Genomic DNA, 14,438 nt, shown 5'->3' on the forward strand with positions numbered 1-14,438 from the left:
CACAAAAAAAAAAAAAAACAAGATCGGCAACAGTTGTTAGCTCAGGTCCCAATCTTCAAAAAAAAAAAAAAAAAAAAGAGACTGTATCTATATCTTTTATTCAGTGTTGAAGTTGTTCTTGATAACACACACAGCTTAAATTTCCTCACACTTATGAAAAGATAAAGGTCTACGATCAGATTCCCCAACAATCAGGGAGTCTAGCACTGCCTACCTCCCCATGTCTTCTGCCAATAATCTTTATCTCAAGTTTCCTGTGAATACACCTCCCATTTCCCGCTCTCCTTTCTATCCCCTACTCTCCTCACCCAGTGTCCACAATTCTCAGAGGATTCTGTGACCAGTACATCCAGCTTTTTCTTGCTCTCTACAGAAAAAGATCAGCCCTAGGGCTCCAGACATCAAAGATCTTAGCAAAGCACAAAGGACAGGGAATGATGTGGAGATCATTCATCCTGGGTCATCAAAAGACCCAGGAAATAAAATTTGGAAGAGGGAAGAGCACAAAAGGTCTCTTTTATAACAAAATACTAAAGGAAGAAAGAAAAGAAGGGGGGGGGGAAGAAAAACATACTAATCACTCTGAACATTTATATACAGCAACTACACAACATGCATTATTACATTTGAGCCATACACAAAGTGGATCAATAACTGATACCAGATCAGTTTTCAAACTAATGGTACAATGCAAACAAAAAGAAAAGTCCTGAAGGATGTGGTCAAGTCATGCCAAGTCCTGCCCTCCACACCTATCACTCATTTGTCATTCCTATCTTTGTGCTGTTTCAGGAGGTCACTGAAAAATACACTCTAAAGCAGGCCTGAAATGGAACGGGGCTCTCAGAAGACTTCTGCCAGAATTCTGCAAACCTACACAGCCAGGGCTCCAATGAAGCTCAAGGATGCTTTCCAGGCTGGGCTAGTGAGAGATAATGAAGTTAAAAAGAGTAAGAAATAAAAGTCTCCAACACATTTTCAGAGCCAGGCATGCCAATCCCTGGTCTCTATTCCTTATAGTTCTGCTTGACTGGGGGCAGAAACTGATCAAGAAAGAGTGCCTTCTACCAGCCTGGACTCCATTACTTTCCCATGATGCCCTATGCCTCATTCAGGATTACTAATTATTAAGGTTATTAACCCTTAGATGAAAAAGACCTAACAGATGGTTACAGTTATGTGAAGTCAATAAACATCACATAATTTGGGTACTTGCAGAAAAAGCTGTAATTGTTCTATCTCATTTTACTGGGAATATTATTTCCTCTTCAATATATCATGAAGACTGGTTAATTTCTAAGGTGTTTGACACTACAACTGGTTTAGAATTGTAAAAATGGAAAAAGACCTTGTAAGCACATCAGATGGGGGGAAGGGAAGGGAAGAAAGCTGTGGCTTATAGTTAATGACTGCTTCTGGAAATTACACATTCATATAAATATTTGGTCAATTAAACAACTTTATCACTTTAGTCAATGAATGGAAATTACATACTCTCTAGTTCATACTGCTCACATCACTACCATTAGAACTGCCATGAGGCTATTCTAAACTCATCAAATATCTCTATAACGGCCCATATGCCTGCCTATAGCTATCACTATATGGTTTGGCCACTTTCTTGCTATTTTCTTTACACACGTTCTTTTACCTGTGATGAGGTACAGGCTAATAACAAGCAGCCCTGGGGACTAGACAGTTTTGCACCGGTCAGCCTTCTTAACCTTCATGTGAGTTCTACCAGTAAGGTATTTTGTTTTCTGAGGTTCACACAGATATAGTTAACACCTCATACTTTGTGCCAGCCATTGTTCTAAGCATGTTATATATGATAATTCTCAAAAGAAGCCTATGAGGCTGCAAGCAGCTTAGGAAGAACACAGAGCAAGGGAGTTCATTTAGCCATTCCTCAGCAATGATGTTTTTATCTAAAACATCCACATGCAGTCAGAACAATATCCAAAAAACAGTAAAACAAAAATAAATTTCCAATAATTAACACTTTTTTGGGGTAATATATTGGCTCCCTATCTATATTAGGCAAATTCTGTTCCTCTTCTGATTCATGTACCCCAAACTGGTTCAAATTTTATCTGCTGGTAAGAGTTCAAAAGGAAGAGTGAATTTAAAGTAACATCTTTCTTTTAGACTAGGCATAGCTAACTAGCTGGCCTCGACACTCAGATGCAGTGGGGACAATGAGGTCACAAAAGTTTAAATGGCCACTAGAATCCTACCACCATTCTATGTAGGAATTTATTGGACTTTTTTTTTTAACCTTTCATTACCACTATTCAAAAGTTTCCAGAAAAGTTAAAAAAGCAAAGTAAAATGGCAGGAAGGTCAAAAACTTCAAAGTATCCTAAGAGTCCCTCCATTTGAAGAAAGGCTGAACAGTCCACACTGGGACTGACCCTTCCTGAGAAGGTGTGAAAACTTATATAATACAGAGAGCCGAAGAACCAATTAGAGCAAAATTACATGGGATTTTGTGAGAAGTGGTAAACTATGGACAAAAACCAAAACAGTCATGTGTCACTTAACAACAGAGATATGTTCTGAGAAATGTGTTGCTAGGCGATTTCATCCTTGTGCGAACATTTACATAGAGTGCAGTTACACAAGCCTAGATGGTATAGCGTACTACACGCCTAGGTTACACGGTACTAATGCTATGGGACCATCATATACGCAGTCCGGCGTTCATCGAAACGATGTTATGCGGTACACGACTGTACTGCATTTTCACTGTAGCTCAAATGAAGGCCTAGGACACCCACAGGACTACATCTTGCAGAAAATGCTAAAATGGAGTCAAAACAGGTGTTGCTGTTGTGGTAGTCAAACAAAATCGATTTATAAGCTATCACTGGTTTATTGGCTATCTGCTTTAAGAAAAAAAAGATTCAAGAAGACCAAGTTCTCATTTCCTTTCAGGTTAACTTCCGTAGGCCCTCACTGTTTCTCACTTGATTTATGAAACTAGTACTCTACGATATTCTCCAATTCTCCAATTCAACCTTTGGGTTGTCACTCATCACGGTTCTCCGATACTCAGGGGATAAAGTCCAAACTTCTTAGCACTGTGTATCCACCTTTGCTCCTTTTCTAGCTACGCGACTCGGTCCTTCACTATGTGGAAAGCTTTCCTGACACCCTCGTGCTTCGGTGGGTCAGACGCTCTTTGACACTGCACTGTATTCCCTACTAGACCACAAACTGCTTCACCGCTTTCTGGGTAACCTGGAACAAGTTCATGAATTTCACTGAGCCTGTGTCTTCATATACAGAATGTTAGCATTAATTTGATATCATTATGAAATAATGCATGTAAAAATCACTTTGTAAACAGTAAAACACTATGCAAGTATTAACAATTTTGTCATAAACCAAAAAAGCACACAGTATTCTAGGTGAATATACTTCAGCCGATCTAAGGGTAAGATACATCTCCGGGTTTCCAGTCCCCTCTCTAAGGATGCACTGCATTTTATCCAACTTTCTGACTCCACTAAATCCTTGTGCTTCTATCTTCAAAGGAAAAAAATCTATAGAGACATCTAGGTCGTCTGAAGAAAGGACTAAGTGGGAATCTCCCGAGGGTAGGGATTGTCCTTTTTTCCACCTTCCCTAACGCCTAACACCTCCCTAACAAGAGTACTGCGTTATGCACATACAAATACCTGATAAAAATCAGAGACGAATAAATGAATGAATGAGTGAGTGAATACAAGCATATTCTGTCCCTGTGAACTTATAATCAAAAGGAGTGATGTGACAGATCCCATATGAATTTGGCCTTGTGAAAATGGTAGCAAATGCCTTCAATGTCACCTTAAAGTGTAGTAAGAAATTAAATTTCCTGGTATGCTTAGTGATTTGCTACACGCTGTAACTGCTATCTCAGCGCCTCATGCTTAACATATGTTTTACTATTATCAGCATCACATGCAATTCAATACCTATTTATTGAATATTTACTGCATTAGGCTCTAAAAGAGAAGGAAGATAAAGGTAATGGACTTTGCCCATAAGATGCTAAACGTATAGAAAGTTATCAATACATATAATTAATACTAGGAATTTGTAAGACGTATGGAAGACCTAAGGCTAGTGACAATTAATGAAGACATTTGACTTAGGACACTGGGCCCATAAAAATTAAAACTGCGTATTACAAATTATTGCTGGCCAACAGCTTCTATTACTATAGAATATCTATTATATAGTGAGAACCTATTACATGTAGAATATACAGACTCTATCATATATTACATACGTAACACACAATGCATGCAACGGCAGATATTTCTGATTGCCTTCCTCCTTAATCTAATGGCAAACCTAACTGCGTTGTTGTCTAACAAGTAAGGACCCACTGTTAACACTTATATCACACATGTGTGCCAAGCACATTTCCAACCCTTTAGGTATATAATCTTACTTAACGTCCACGACAACAGGACAAAGTAGATACAATTATCCCTATTTTACAGATGATGAAACCAAGGCATAAGCCTTGTAAGGTTAAGAGGCAAAAACGAAAATATGTAAACAAGGAACTAAGGGACAAAACGCGTACTCCATAGAGGGCGAGCGACCCACTTGCCAGAACTGCTTCACGCAGTGCTTTCCACCTCTCCCGAACGCGGTCGGCGGGAACAACCTATCTCCTTTCCTTTCCCTTCCTGCCAGGGATTAATTTTCTTTTACCGAGTCCATAAGTAAACTGTTGATTCTCGCGCAGATCCTCTCCGACATTCCCACTCCGGAGGACAGGCTGCTACTTAAATCACAGGTCGTTCAGGATGAACGAGACCGAGTCAGACCCCCGGGTGGACACAGCTCGGGTAGGATCACCGACTGCAACCTTTCGAGCTGGGCATCGTTCCTGGAGCACCTCCAGGGGATGGCAGCAGCACCCGCTCACTAGGAGGCGCTCCCCGGCAGTACCCGCTCCTCCTGACCCCAGGCAGTTCGGGTTCTGCCATCTGCTCCTTCATCCTTCACCCGCCGGCGCTGCCCCAGTCTCCGTCCGGCTCCGACCAAACGCCAGGCCTCAACGCCTGCCAGACCCAGCCGGTGCGTGTGGGCCCCGCAGAGGCGGCCCGGCCCGCTCCCGCCCCCGCCCCCGGCCGGCTACTCACGGTTCCAGTACACCGGGTAGCACTCTCCTTGGGTCACATCCACCTCGTAGAGGCCGCCGCGCACACACACCCGCTCGACGTGGACCAGCTCCTCCAGCGCGGGCTCGCGCCCCGCCGCGCGCGGGCAGAAGCCGCAGCCGCGCTCGTCGTAGTCGTCGTCGTCCTCCCCGGAGCTGGAGGCAGGGCCGCAAGCACGGTCGCCGCGCGGGTCCTCGGCCTGGGGCCGGCCGCCCGTGGCCTGCAGCAGGGTCCGGAAGGCGAGCTCGATGCGGAGCGAGTCGTAGCCGATGAAGGGCTTCCAGGTCTTCTTGTCCTCCTTGAAGAACCAGCGCACCTCCTCCGGGCCCAGCTCCGTCACCACCTCGTAGCGGTGCCGGGCGGCCGCACCGCAGGGCCGGGGCCACCTCCTCTCCGCGGGGCCCCCCTCCTCCGCTCCGCCGTCCCCCGGGCTCGACGGCCCCGGCGGCGGCGGCGGGTGCAGCGACGAGGAGCTGCCGCCGCCGCCGCTCCCGGCCTCGCTGTAGAAGCGCAGCGAGGGGCCCGACTCGGCCGAGTCGAAGTCGTAGTGGTCGTCGCCGAGCCCGGGCTCCGCGCGCAGCAGGGCCAGCGGCACCTCGCCGTCGCCCGGGTCCCCGCCGGGCAGGCGGTCGAAGCAGCAGACGCCGCCCCCGAACGCCGGCTCCGCGTCCGCGCCCCGCTCCCAGGCGCCGCCGCCCCGGCCGCTCTGCTCGGGGCTCCGTGGGGCCCCGCGGCCCGGGTAGTTCATGGCGTGGAGACGCGCCGGCCGCCGGCCCCGCGCCACGCCGCGGTCCCGCGCTTCCGCCGCGCACGCACGCACGCCGCGCCGCACCGCGCCGCCGGGAGTTTTAATCTCTCAAACCCGACCCGGCGGCGGCGGCGGCGGCCCCGCCCCCCATTGTCACGCAGCCCGACGTGGGAGGCGCCGGCCCCGCCCCGCCCCGCGCCGCCCGGAAGCCGGGTCCCGGGGGCGCCGCGTGCTGCCGCTGCGGCTGCGGCTGCCCCCACCGCTGCCCCCGGCCGTGTCTCTGCGGCCGTCCCCGGCTCCTGCAGCTCTGGCCGCCCCAGTCCCGGCCGCCTGGGCTCGGAGCCCCGGTGGAGACGCTCTCCTCGCGCGTCCTCGCAGCGTGGGTCATGAGCCCAAAGGCTTAAGCCGCACGTCGAGGGGCCCCGGAAGTTGGGTCCTCCTGCCTTTGCATTTGTGACCTTGGGCCCCCCCTGCTGCCTCAGCTGAACCTTCTGGGTCACCTAGTTCGGCACCCTCCGGAATAGCCGGCCCACACGAGAGCACTCCACTCCATGCCACTGATTCCTAACATTGGCCTCACCACTGCCACTCAGAAACCCGAGTCTAAGCCTCCTTCACATGTCAGCTCCTTATTGCTTGTGTTTACTACTTATTTTCTGTTTTCTCAACCTCATTGTAAGGCCCTTGATGGAGACCAAGTCTATATGTCTGAGCCTCTCCCACACAGTGAGTGCACGATCAATGTTGATTATAATGATGGCAAGTCCAGCTAGTTGTGGTTATTAGATTGAAAGCCAGCGAACAACTGGGTTCTAGACTTAGCTTTGCTAGCTAACCGCAGGCGAGCCACTTAATTTCCTTGATCTTTTCGCTTTCCTCACCTGTAAAATGAAGCGATTATTGGACCAGATCACGTATCTCGAAAGTCTCTTCCAGCCTTGAAATTCTGTGACCTGCAAGGTTTCTTCCTGTTCTTTACGCATCTCTGATTCTGTCGCTCAATTTCTGGGATCAGGTTGAATGCTGAGGCTCCACTGCATGGTTCTTTATGTTACAAGAAAAGTTTTATTTTATAAGCCCATCACTCCTAGGTTTAGAAGCCAGAGGGAAACAATCTCCAACGCCAGTGTTCTCAATGCAAGATCAGACAATCTTCACATTTTCTTTAACACCCTTTGTGGTGGGATCAGATTGGTAGGGCAGTTTTTCTTGCCCTTGGGATCTAGCCTGTCAGAGATTAAGTCACTATTTAAAGCAGGACTGTCTCTAGCCTGTACAGTGCCTTTATATGAATTTTTAAAAAAACGACATTGCTTCCTGTGGGCAGATACAAAGCAGTGTTGGGGTTCAAGGCTTGGTAAGCAGACCATGGGCTGGATTTCTGCCCCAATTTATGCCCTTGCCCAGATGATAATCTTGTGTGTTGAACAACCTGACCAACTGGATACTGCAGCCCTGATTCAAAGCACCTAAGATGAGAGCCTTTGTTTCCATTTATACTGCTTTCTGAGTAACTGCTTTTCAATTTCTTCTCCAGTCTTTTATTGATAATGTGCAGAACATGAAATTGGATCGGAGCTATATTCTATTTACTACCCATGAAGACATTCATTCCACAGTGTTTTGAGGGTCACCTCTGTGCCAGGCCTCTGTGCTTAATTCCAATACAGAAGAGAATGGGAGAGACTCAGTTCCTTCTTCAAGGACCTAACAGCCTAGTGGGGGCTACAGACAAGTAAACAGATACATTATAGTACATTGTGAAAAGTGCTATAAAGGGGATTTAAAGTACAGGATATCATAACATTGAGAATAGCTCTATTCCTTTAGGTTTCTTGATGGAATGTAGTCTACCGGTATAGCTATCTGGTCAGATTATTTTAGCTAAATGTTAGCTCTTAAATTCAATTCCAAATAATGAATATTATCCTCTGTAAAAAAAAATTACCCCTTACCCTGTATGGAAAGAATGTTTTTATTGTTTAAATGTTGTGCTTATTAGGTTTTATGAGAAGATTACCCTCTCGCGGTCTGTTGCATAAGGCCACACTCTTTTAGGTAGCATGATCTTTCTTGAAGAACATGTTGATCCTCAAAGATGGTGAAAAAGCCACAATCCAGTTGGCAGGAGAAGGGAAGCCCAGATTCTCTCCTGACCTCACTGTCTTGGTTTAGTCCTTGGGGAAGGGAGATGTCACTCCATATTTGTGGGAGCTGAGCTTACTTCTGCCCCTTGGAAGTGAGCTGGAACTAGGACAGACCCATGTCGCTGGCCCCAGGCTCACAGCGAGTAAAGATATTTGTAAGTATAGTATCTAATTTCACATGACTGTATGTGTTTATTTCCTTGTTATTCTTAGCCATATCAAGGCAAAGGTCATGAACTTTCTTTTCTCTTTAAAAAGTCATCCTTTATCTTATTCTTCCTGCTACTACTTTCCTACTTTTGCTTTCCAGAGCATCTTTTCAGGTCATAATATCCTGACAAATTGGGGAAGAGTTCCTCCATTCTGGTCCTCACCTGTTGGAACAGGTGTCAGGTGGCTCCTCAGCACTCTACATCAATATTGTATGCAGTTGACATAGGAGTCTCTGAACTTCCATGGTTGTGTGTAAAGCAGTCTATTGTATTTTAATAATTATCCAAGACTGAGCCTCCTTCACATAAACCTTTATGATTGATTAAGACTTCTGGCATTTGTGGACCTGTGCTGCTGCAATAACCAAGCAGAAGGACCAAGCCTGGGGGAGTCCTTGTTGACGTGGGAGAGGAAAAGAGGCAAAGCTCGCTGGTCTGTGCTATGGAGGACTGAAGCAGCTTGCCTGTGCATCTGCCATCCTCTCTTCCCCATGAGGCATATAGCAGTGCCCATTGAGCGACTAGGGCCATCTTCCCCTCCTCATCTCTCAAAAGTTACCTAGAATAATTTTGTGTCACCTTTCCCTCTTCTGCCCTCTTAAAGATTGTCCTTGTTGTTCATGTTAACCCATTTTCACCTGTTTAAATATATTAGTGGTAGCCTTATGCCATATACTTTATTCTGAGCCAATAACACACACCCACACTTGAAATGGCTTTGCCCACAGTATATGATGAAATATTTAGTATGAAGAAAGAGGGCGGTCATATGACCATCCCTCCATCTGCTGTATTTCCTGTTTGGTAAGCCATCCACTACATTTTAAATTTTATTTTACTTTTTATTTTTAGGATTATTTATCTGATTTCTTAAATGAGAGTTTCTTAATCCTTTTGGGCTGCTATAAAAAAATACTGTAAACTAGATGGCTTGTAAACAACAAACATTCATTTGTCACAGTTCTGGAGGCTGGGAAGTTCAAGATCATGGTGCTGGCTGATTTGGTATTCGGTGAGGTCTTCCTGGTTTGTAGACAGTCAACTTTTTGCTGAGTCTTCACATATCGGAAAGGGCTAGGGAGCTCTGGGGGGCCTGTTTTATGAGGGCCCTCGTGACATAATCACCTTTGTAAGGTCCACCTCCTGACACCATCACCGTGGGGATTAAGATTTCGACATATGAATTTGGGGGGGACACAAACATTCAGAGCACAGCAGGGAGTATCTTCTTTGGTGCATCAACTAAAATGGAATGATAACTTGAAATGAAGCAGGACATATTCATTGAACATGTGTTAGATATCTGCTAAGTTTCAGGCACTACGCTAGGCCCTCCAGTGAAGCATTCACAGTCTAGAGGTATCTTTAAATAAACCCAGAATGCCAGCTTTTTATCTGCTCTGAGGATTATAATTGCAATGCCAGAATGACCACAGGAGTCATTCTTTCTCTAAAGATAGATCAATAGAGGAAGCCAAATTACAATCAAAAGGTAGTGAGGTGTGCAGAAATAATATAGGAATAAATAATGGATAAGGTCATTCATGCTTCTGTTTATTCATTCAGCAAATATTTATTGTCTAGTGCTCTTTTTCTGATAGTTTGCTTTTGTTTTTATGTTTACTTGGAGTCAGTTAAAATGTAGAATTATCAAATGCATTTACTTAAAGATTTTTAAGAGGTTTGCCCACAAAACTGTACTTATCAAAACCCCGTAGAAATTTTTTTTATATTCTCTAGAAATAAGTGTCAATTAGTATCAAAGGTATATATTCAGATGAAAGAAAATGTAAATCAATACAATATTGATGCATACTTTATGGAGACAGCCACAAAATCCTCATCAGTTGGTTTATATCAGAGAGAGAAGATTTAGTTATTTCATTACAGAAAAGCCAGTAAGTCTATAATCATAGGTTGCTGCGAGGTCCACATTATGTATCCATTGTAGATGCATTTGAAGACTCTTGTGCTCCAGGGTTTTTTTTCTGTCTCACCCCAGAGGTAAACTGAAAGTACACATTCACTCACAAAGTATATAACTCATATTACTTCAACAAAAAGTAATTGATAATCATAATATTGTACTGAGAAAGACTTAGAAGTGGCATCTTGCATATGTGTAGTTTATTCTGATTTTCATATAACAAGTGAAAAAGGAAAGAAACAAGAAGCTGTGTTTCAACAGGGATTTCCACTAGTGCACCTCTGGGTAATTTGCTGAGCTTTTAACGGACCGAGTGGCAGAATCGATTCACTGTTTTTGCAAGTGCTGCTTAAAAAATCGTGTTGATCCTTACATCGTCAGTCAGCATTTCAAATGTAAGGTTTCAGCTTGAACAACGTATGATTCCAGGCTCACAAGCCCACAGATGCCTTCCACAGCTCTCCCACTGGCTCTTTTTTTAAATTATTATTATCAAGGTTATGATAGTTAACAACCTTGTGAAATTACAGTTGTAAATCATTATTAATCATGTTGTAGGTACACCACTTCACCCCTGGTGCCCTCCCCCCACCCTCCTTTCCCCTGGTAACCACCGATCAGTTCTCTTTGTCTATATGTTAACTACCACCTATGAGTGGAGTCATACAGAGTTCGTCTTTCTCTCTCTGGCTTATTTCACTCAACATAATACCCTCAAGGTCTATCCATGTTGTTGTGAATGGGACAACTTTGTCCTTTTTTATGGCTGAGTAGTATTCCATTGTATATATATACCATATCTTCTTTCTCCAATCATCAGTTGCTGGGCACTTAGATTGGTTCCATGACTTGGCTATTGTCAATAATGCTGCGATGAACATAGGGGTGCATGGGACTTTTGGAATTGCTGATTTCAGGTTCTTAGGATAGATACCCAGTAGTGGGATGGCTGGGTCATAAGGTATTTCTATTCTTAACTTTTTGAGGAATCTCCATACTGTTTTCCATAGTGGCTGCACCAGTTTGCATTCCCACCAACAGTGTATGAGGGTTCCTTTTTCTCCACAGCCTCTCCAACATTTGTCACTCTTGGTTTTGGATATTTTTGCCATTCTAACAGGTATAAGGTGATATCTTAGTGTAGTTTTGATTTGCATTTCCCTGATGATTAGCGATGATGAGCATCTTTTCATGTGTCTATTGGCCATCCGTATATCTTTGGAGAAATGTCTGTTCATGTCCCCTGCCCATTTTGTAATTGGGTTGTTTGATTTTTTATTGTTGAGTTGTGTGAGTTCTTTGTATATTATGGAGATTAACCCTTTGTCGGATAAATAACTTGTGAATATTTTTTCCCAATTAGTGGGCTGTTTTTTGTTTCAATCCTGTTTTCCCTTGCCTTGAAGAAGCTCTTTAGTCTGATGAAGTCCCATTTGTTTATTCTTTCTATTGTTTCCCTCATGTGAGGGGTTATGGTGTCCGAAAAGATTCTTTTGAAGCTGATGTCAAAAGTGTACTGCTGATATTCTCTTCTAGAAGACTTACTGTTTCAGGCCTAATCTTTAGGTCTTTGATCCATTTTGAGTTTATTTTAGTAAATGGTGAAAAAGAATGGTTGATTTTCATTCTTTTACATGTGGCTTTCCAGTATTCCCAGCACCATTTGTTGAAGAGACTTTCTTTCCTCCATTGTAGGCCCTCAGCTCCTTTGTCAAAGATTAGCTGTCCACAGATGTGTGGTTTTATGTCTGGGCTTTCAATTCTGTTCCATTGATCTGTGCATCTGTTTTTGTACCAGTACCATGCTGTTTTGATTACTGTAGCTTTGTAGTATGTTTTGAAGTCAGGGATTGTGATGCCTCCAGCTTTGTTCTTTTTTCTCAGGATTGCTTTAGCAATTCAGGGTCTTTTGTTGCCCCATATGAATTTTAGGATTGTTTGTTCAATTTCTGTAAAGAATGTCATTGGGATTCTGATTGGGATAGTGTTGAATCTGCAGATTGCTTTAGGTGGTATGGACATTTTAACTACGTTTATTCTTCCAATCCATGTGCATGGAATGTCTTTCCATCTCTTTATGTCGTCGTCGATTTCTTTCAAGAAAGTCTTGTAGTTTTTGTTGTATAGATCTTTCACTTCCTTGGTTAAATTTACCCCAAGGTATTTTATTCTTTTTGTTGCGATCGTGAATGGGATTGAGTTCTTGAGATCTTTTTCTGTTGTTCATTGTTAGCATATAGAAATGCTACTGATTTATGCATGTTGATTTTATACCCTGCAACTTTGCTGTAGTTGTTGATTGTTTCTAATAGTTTTTCTATGGATTCTTTGGGGTTTTCTATATATAAGATCATATCATTTGCAAACAGTGAGAGTTTTACTTCTTCGTTGACTATTTGAATTCCTTTTATTTCTTTTTCCTGCCAAATTGCTCTGGCCAAAACCTCCAGTACTATGTTGAATAAGAGTGGTGAAAGTGGGCACCCTTGTCTTGTTCCTGTTCTGAGAGGGATGGGTTTCAGTTTCTGTCCGTTGAGCATGATGTTGGCTGTGGGTTTGTCATATATGGCCTTTATTATGTTGAGGTATTTTCCTTCTATACCTATTTTATTGAGGGTTTTTATCATAAATGGATGTTGGATCTTGTCGAATGCTTTCTCTGCATCTATTGAGATGATCATGTGGTTTTGTTAATGTAGTGAATCACATTGATTGACTTGCGGATGTTGAACCATCCCTGTGTCCCTGGTATAAATCCCACTTGATCATGGTGTATAATCTTTTTGATGTATTGCTGTATTCGGTTTGCCAAAATTTGTTGAGGATTTTTACATCTATGTTCATCAGTGATGTTGGCCTGTAGTTTTCCTTCTTTGTGTTGTCCTTGTCAGGTTTGGGGATCAGGGTGATGTTGGCTTCATAGGATGTATTAGGGAGCGCTCCATCTTCCTCTATTTTCTGGAATAGTTTGAGAAGGATAGGTATTAAATCTTCTTTGAATGTTTTGTAGAATTCTCCAGAGAAGCCGTCTGGTCCTGGGCTCTTCTTTTTGGGGAGGTTTTTGATTACTGTTTCTATTTCTTTAGTTGTGATTGGTCTATTCAGATTCTCTATTTCTTCCTGATTCAGTTTGGGGAGGTTGTATGAGTCTAGGAATTTATCCATTTCTTCTAGGTTGTTCAATTTGTTGGAATATAGTTTCTCATAGTATTCTCTTATGATCCTTTGTATTTCTTCAGTATCTGTTGTGATTTCTCCTCTCTTGTTTCTAATTTTATTTATTTGAGACTTCTCTCTTTTCTTTTTTTAGTGAGTCTGGCTAAGGGTTTGTCGATTTTGTTAGTTTTTTCAAAGAACCAACTCTTTGTTTCATTGATCCCTTCTATTGTCTTTTTTGTTTCAATATCATTTATTTCTGCTCTAATTTTTATTATTTCCCTCCTTCTACTGACTTTGGGCTTTGTTTGTTCTTCTTTTTCTAATTCCGTTAGGTGTCGTTGGAGGTTGTTTATGTAAGATTTTTCTTTCTTATTGAGGTGAGCCTGTATTGCAATGAATTTCCCTCTTAGGACTGCATTTGCTGCATCCCAAATAATTTGGTATGGTGTGTTTTCATTTTCATTTGTCTCCAGATAAAATTTGATTTCTTCTTTAATTTCGTCAATAATCCATTGTTTGTTAGTAGCATGTTGTTTACTCTCCACATTTTTGGCCCTTTCCCAGCTTTATTCTTGTAGTTGATTTCTAGTTTCATAACATTATCATCAGAAAAGATGCTTGATATTATTTCAACCCTCTTGAACTTATTGATGCTTGCTTTGTTTCCCAAGATATGGTCTATCCTTGAGAAAGTTCCATGCGTGCTTGAGAAGAATGTGTAACCTGCTGTTTTTGGATGAAGTGTCCTATATATATCTATTAGGTCCGTCTGATCTAATTTTTCATTTAATTCTATAATTTCCTTGTTGATTTTCTGTCTGGATAATGTGTCCATTGGTGTTAATGGGGTGTTGAGTTCCCCTACTATTATTGTATTGCTGTTGATGTCTCCTTTTAGTTTTGTTAATAGTTTCTTTGCGAATTTTGGTGATCCTATGTTAGGTGCGTATATATTTATAAGTGTTATGTCATCTTGGTGGAGCGTCCCTTTTATCATTGTATATTGCCCCTCTTTGTCTTTCTTTATCTGTTTTGCTTTGAAGTCTACTTTGTCTGATATAAGTATGGCAACACCTGCTT

The 14,438-nt window shown here is 42.9% G+C and overlaps 1 protein-coding gene across 6 annotated transcripts in view; it reads right to left on the bottom strand.

Annotated features, from left to right (window-relative positions):
- The window catches only part of DDHD1 (DDHD domain containing 1), an 85,369-nt gene extending 79,354 nt beyond the window's left edge, over positions 1-6,015 (bottom strand). For 3 of the 6 annotated variants that reach the window (XM_046647137.1, XM_046647139.1, XM_046647136.1), the window contains exon 1: positions 5,148-6,014. In XM_046647137.1, the coding sequence (XP_046503093.1) occupies positions 5,148-5,913 (766 nt within the window). In that variant the 5' untranslated portion in view covers positions 5,914-6,014. Of the gene's footprint in view, positions 1-5,147 lie in introns of all 6 variants that reach the window. The other 3 variants (XM_046647142.1, XM_046647141.1, XM_046647138.1) reach the window with 2 other exon arrangements.
- Positions 6,016-14,438: the final 8,423 nt, after the last annotated feature.

This window comes from Equus quagga, chromosome 20 (genome assembly GCF_021613505.1).
Source record: "Equus quagga isolate Etosha38 chromosome 20, UCLA_HA_Equagga_1.0, whole genome shotgun sequence".
Classification (NCBI taxonomy): domain Eukaryota; kingdom Metazoa; phylum Chordata; class Mammalia; order Perissodactyla; family Equidae; genus Equus; species Equus quagga.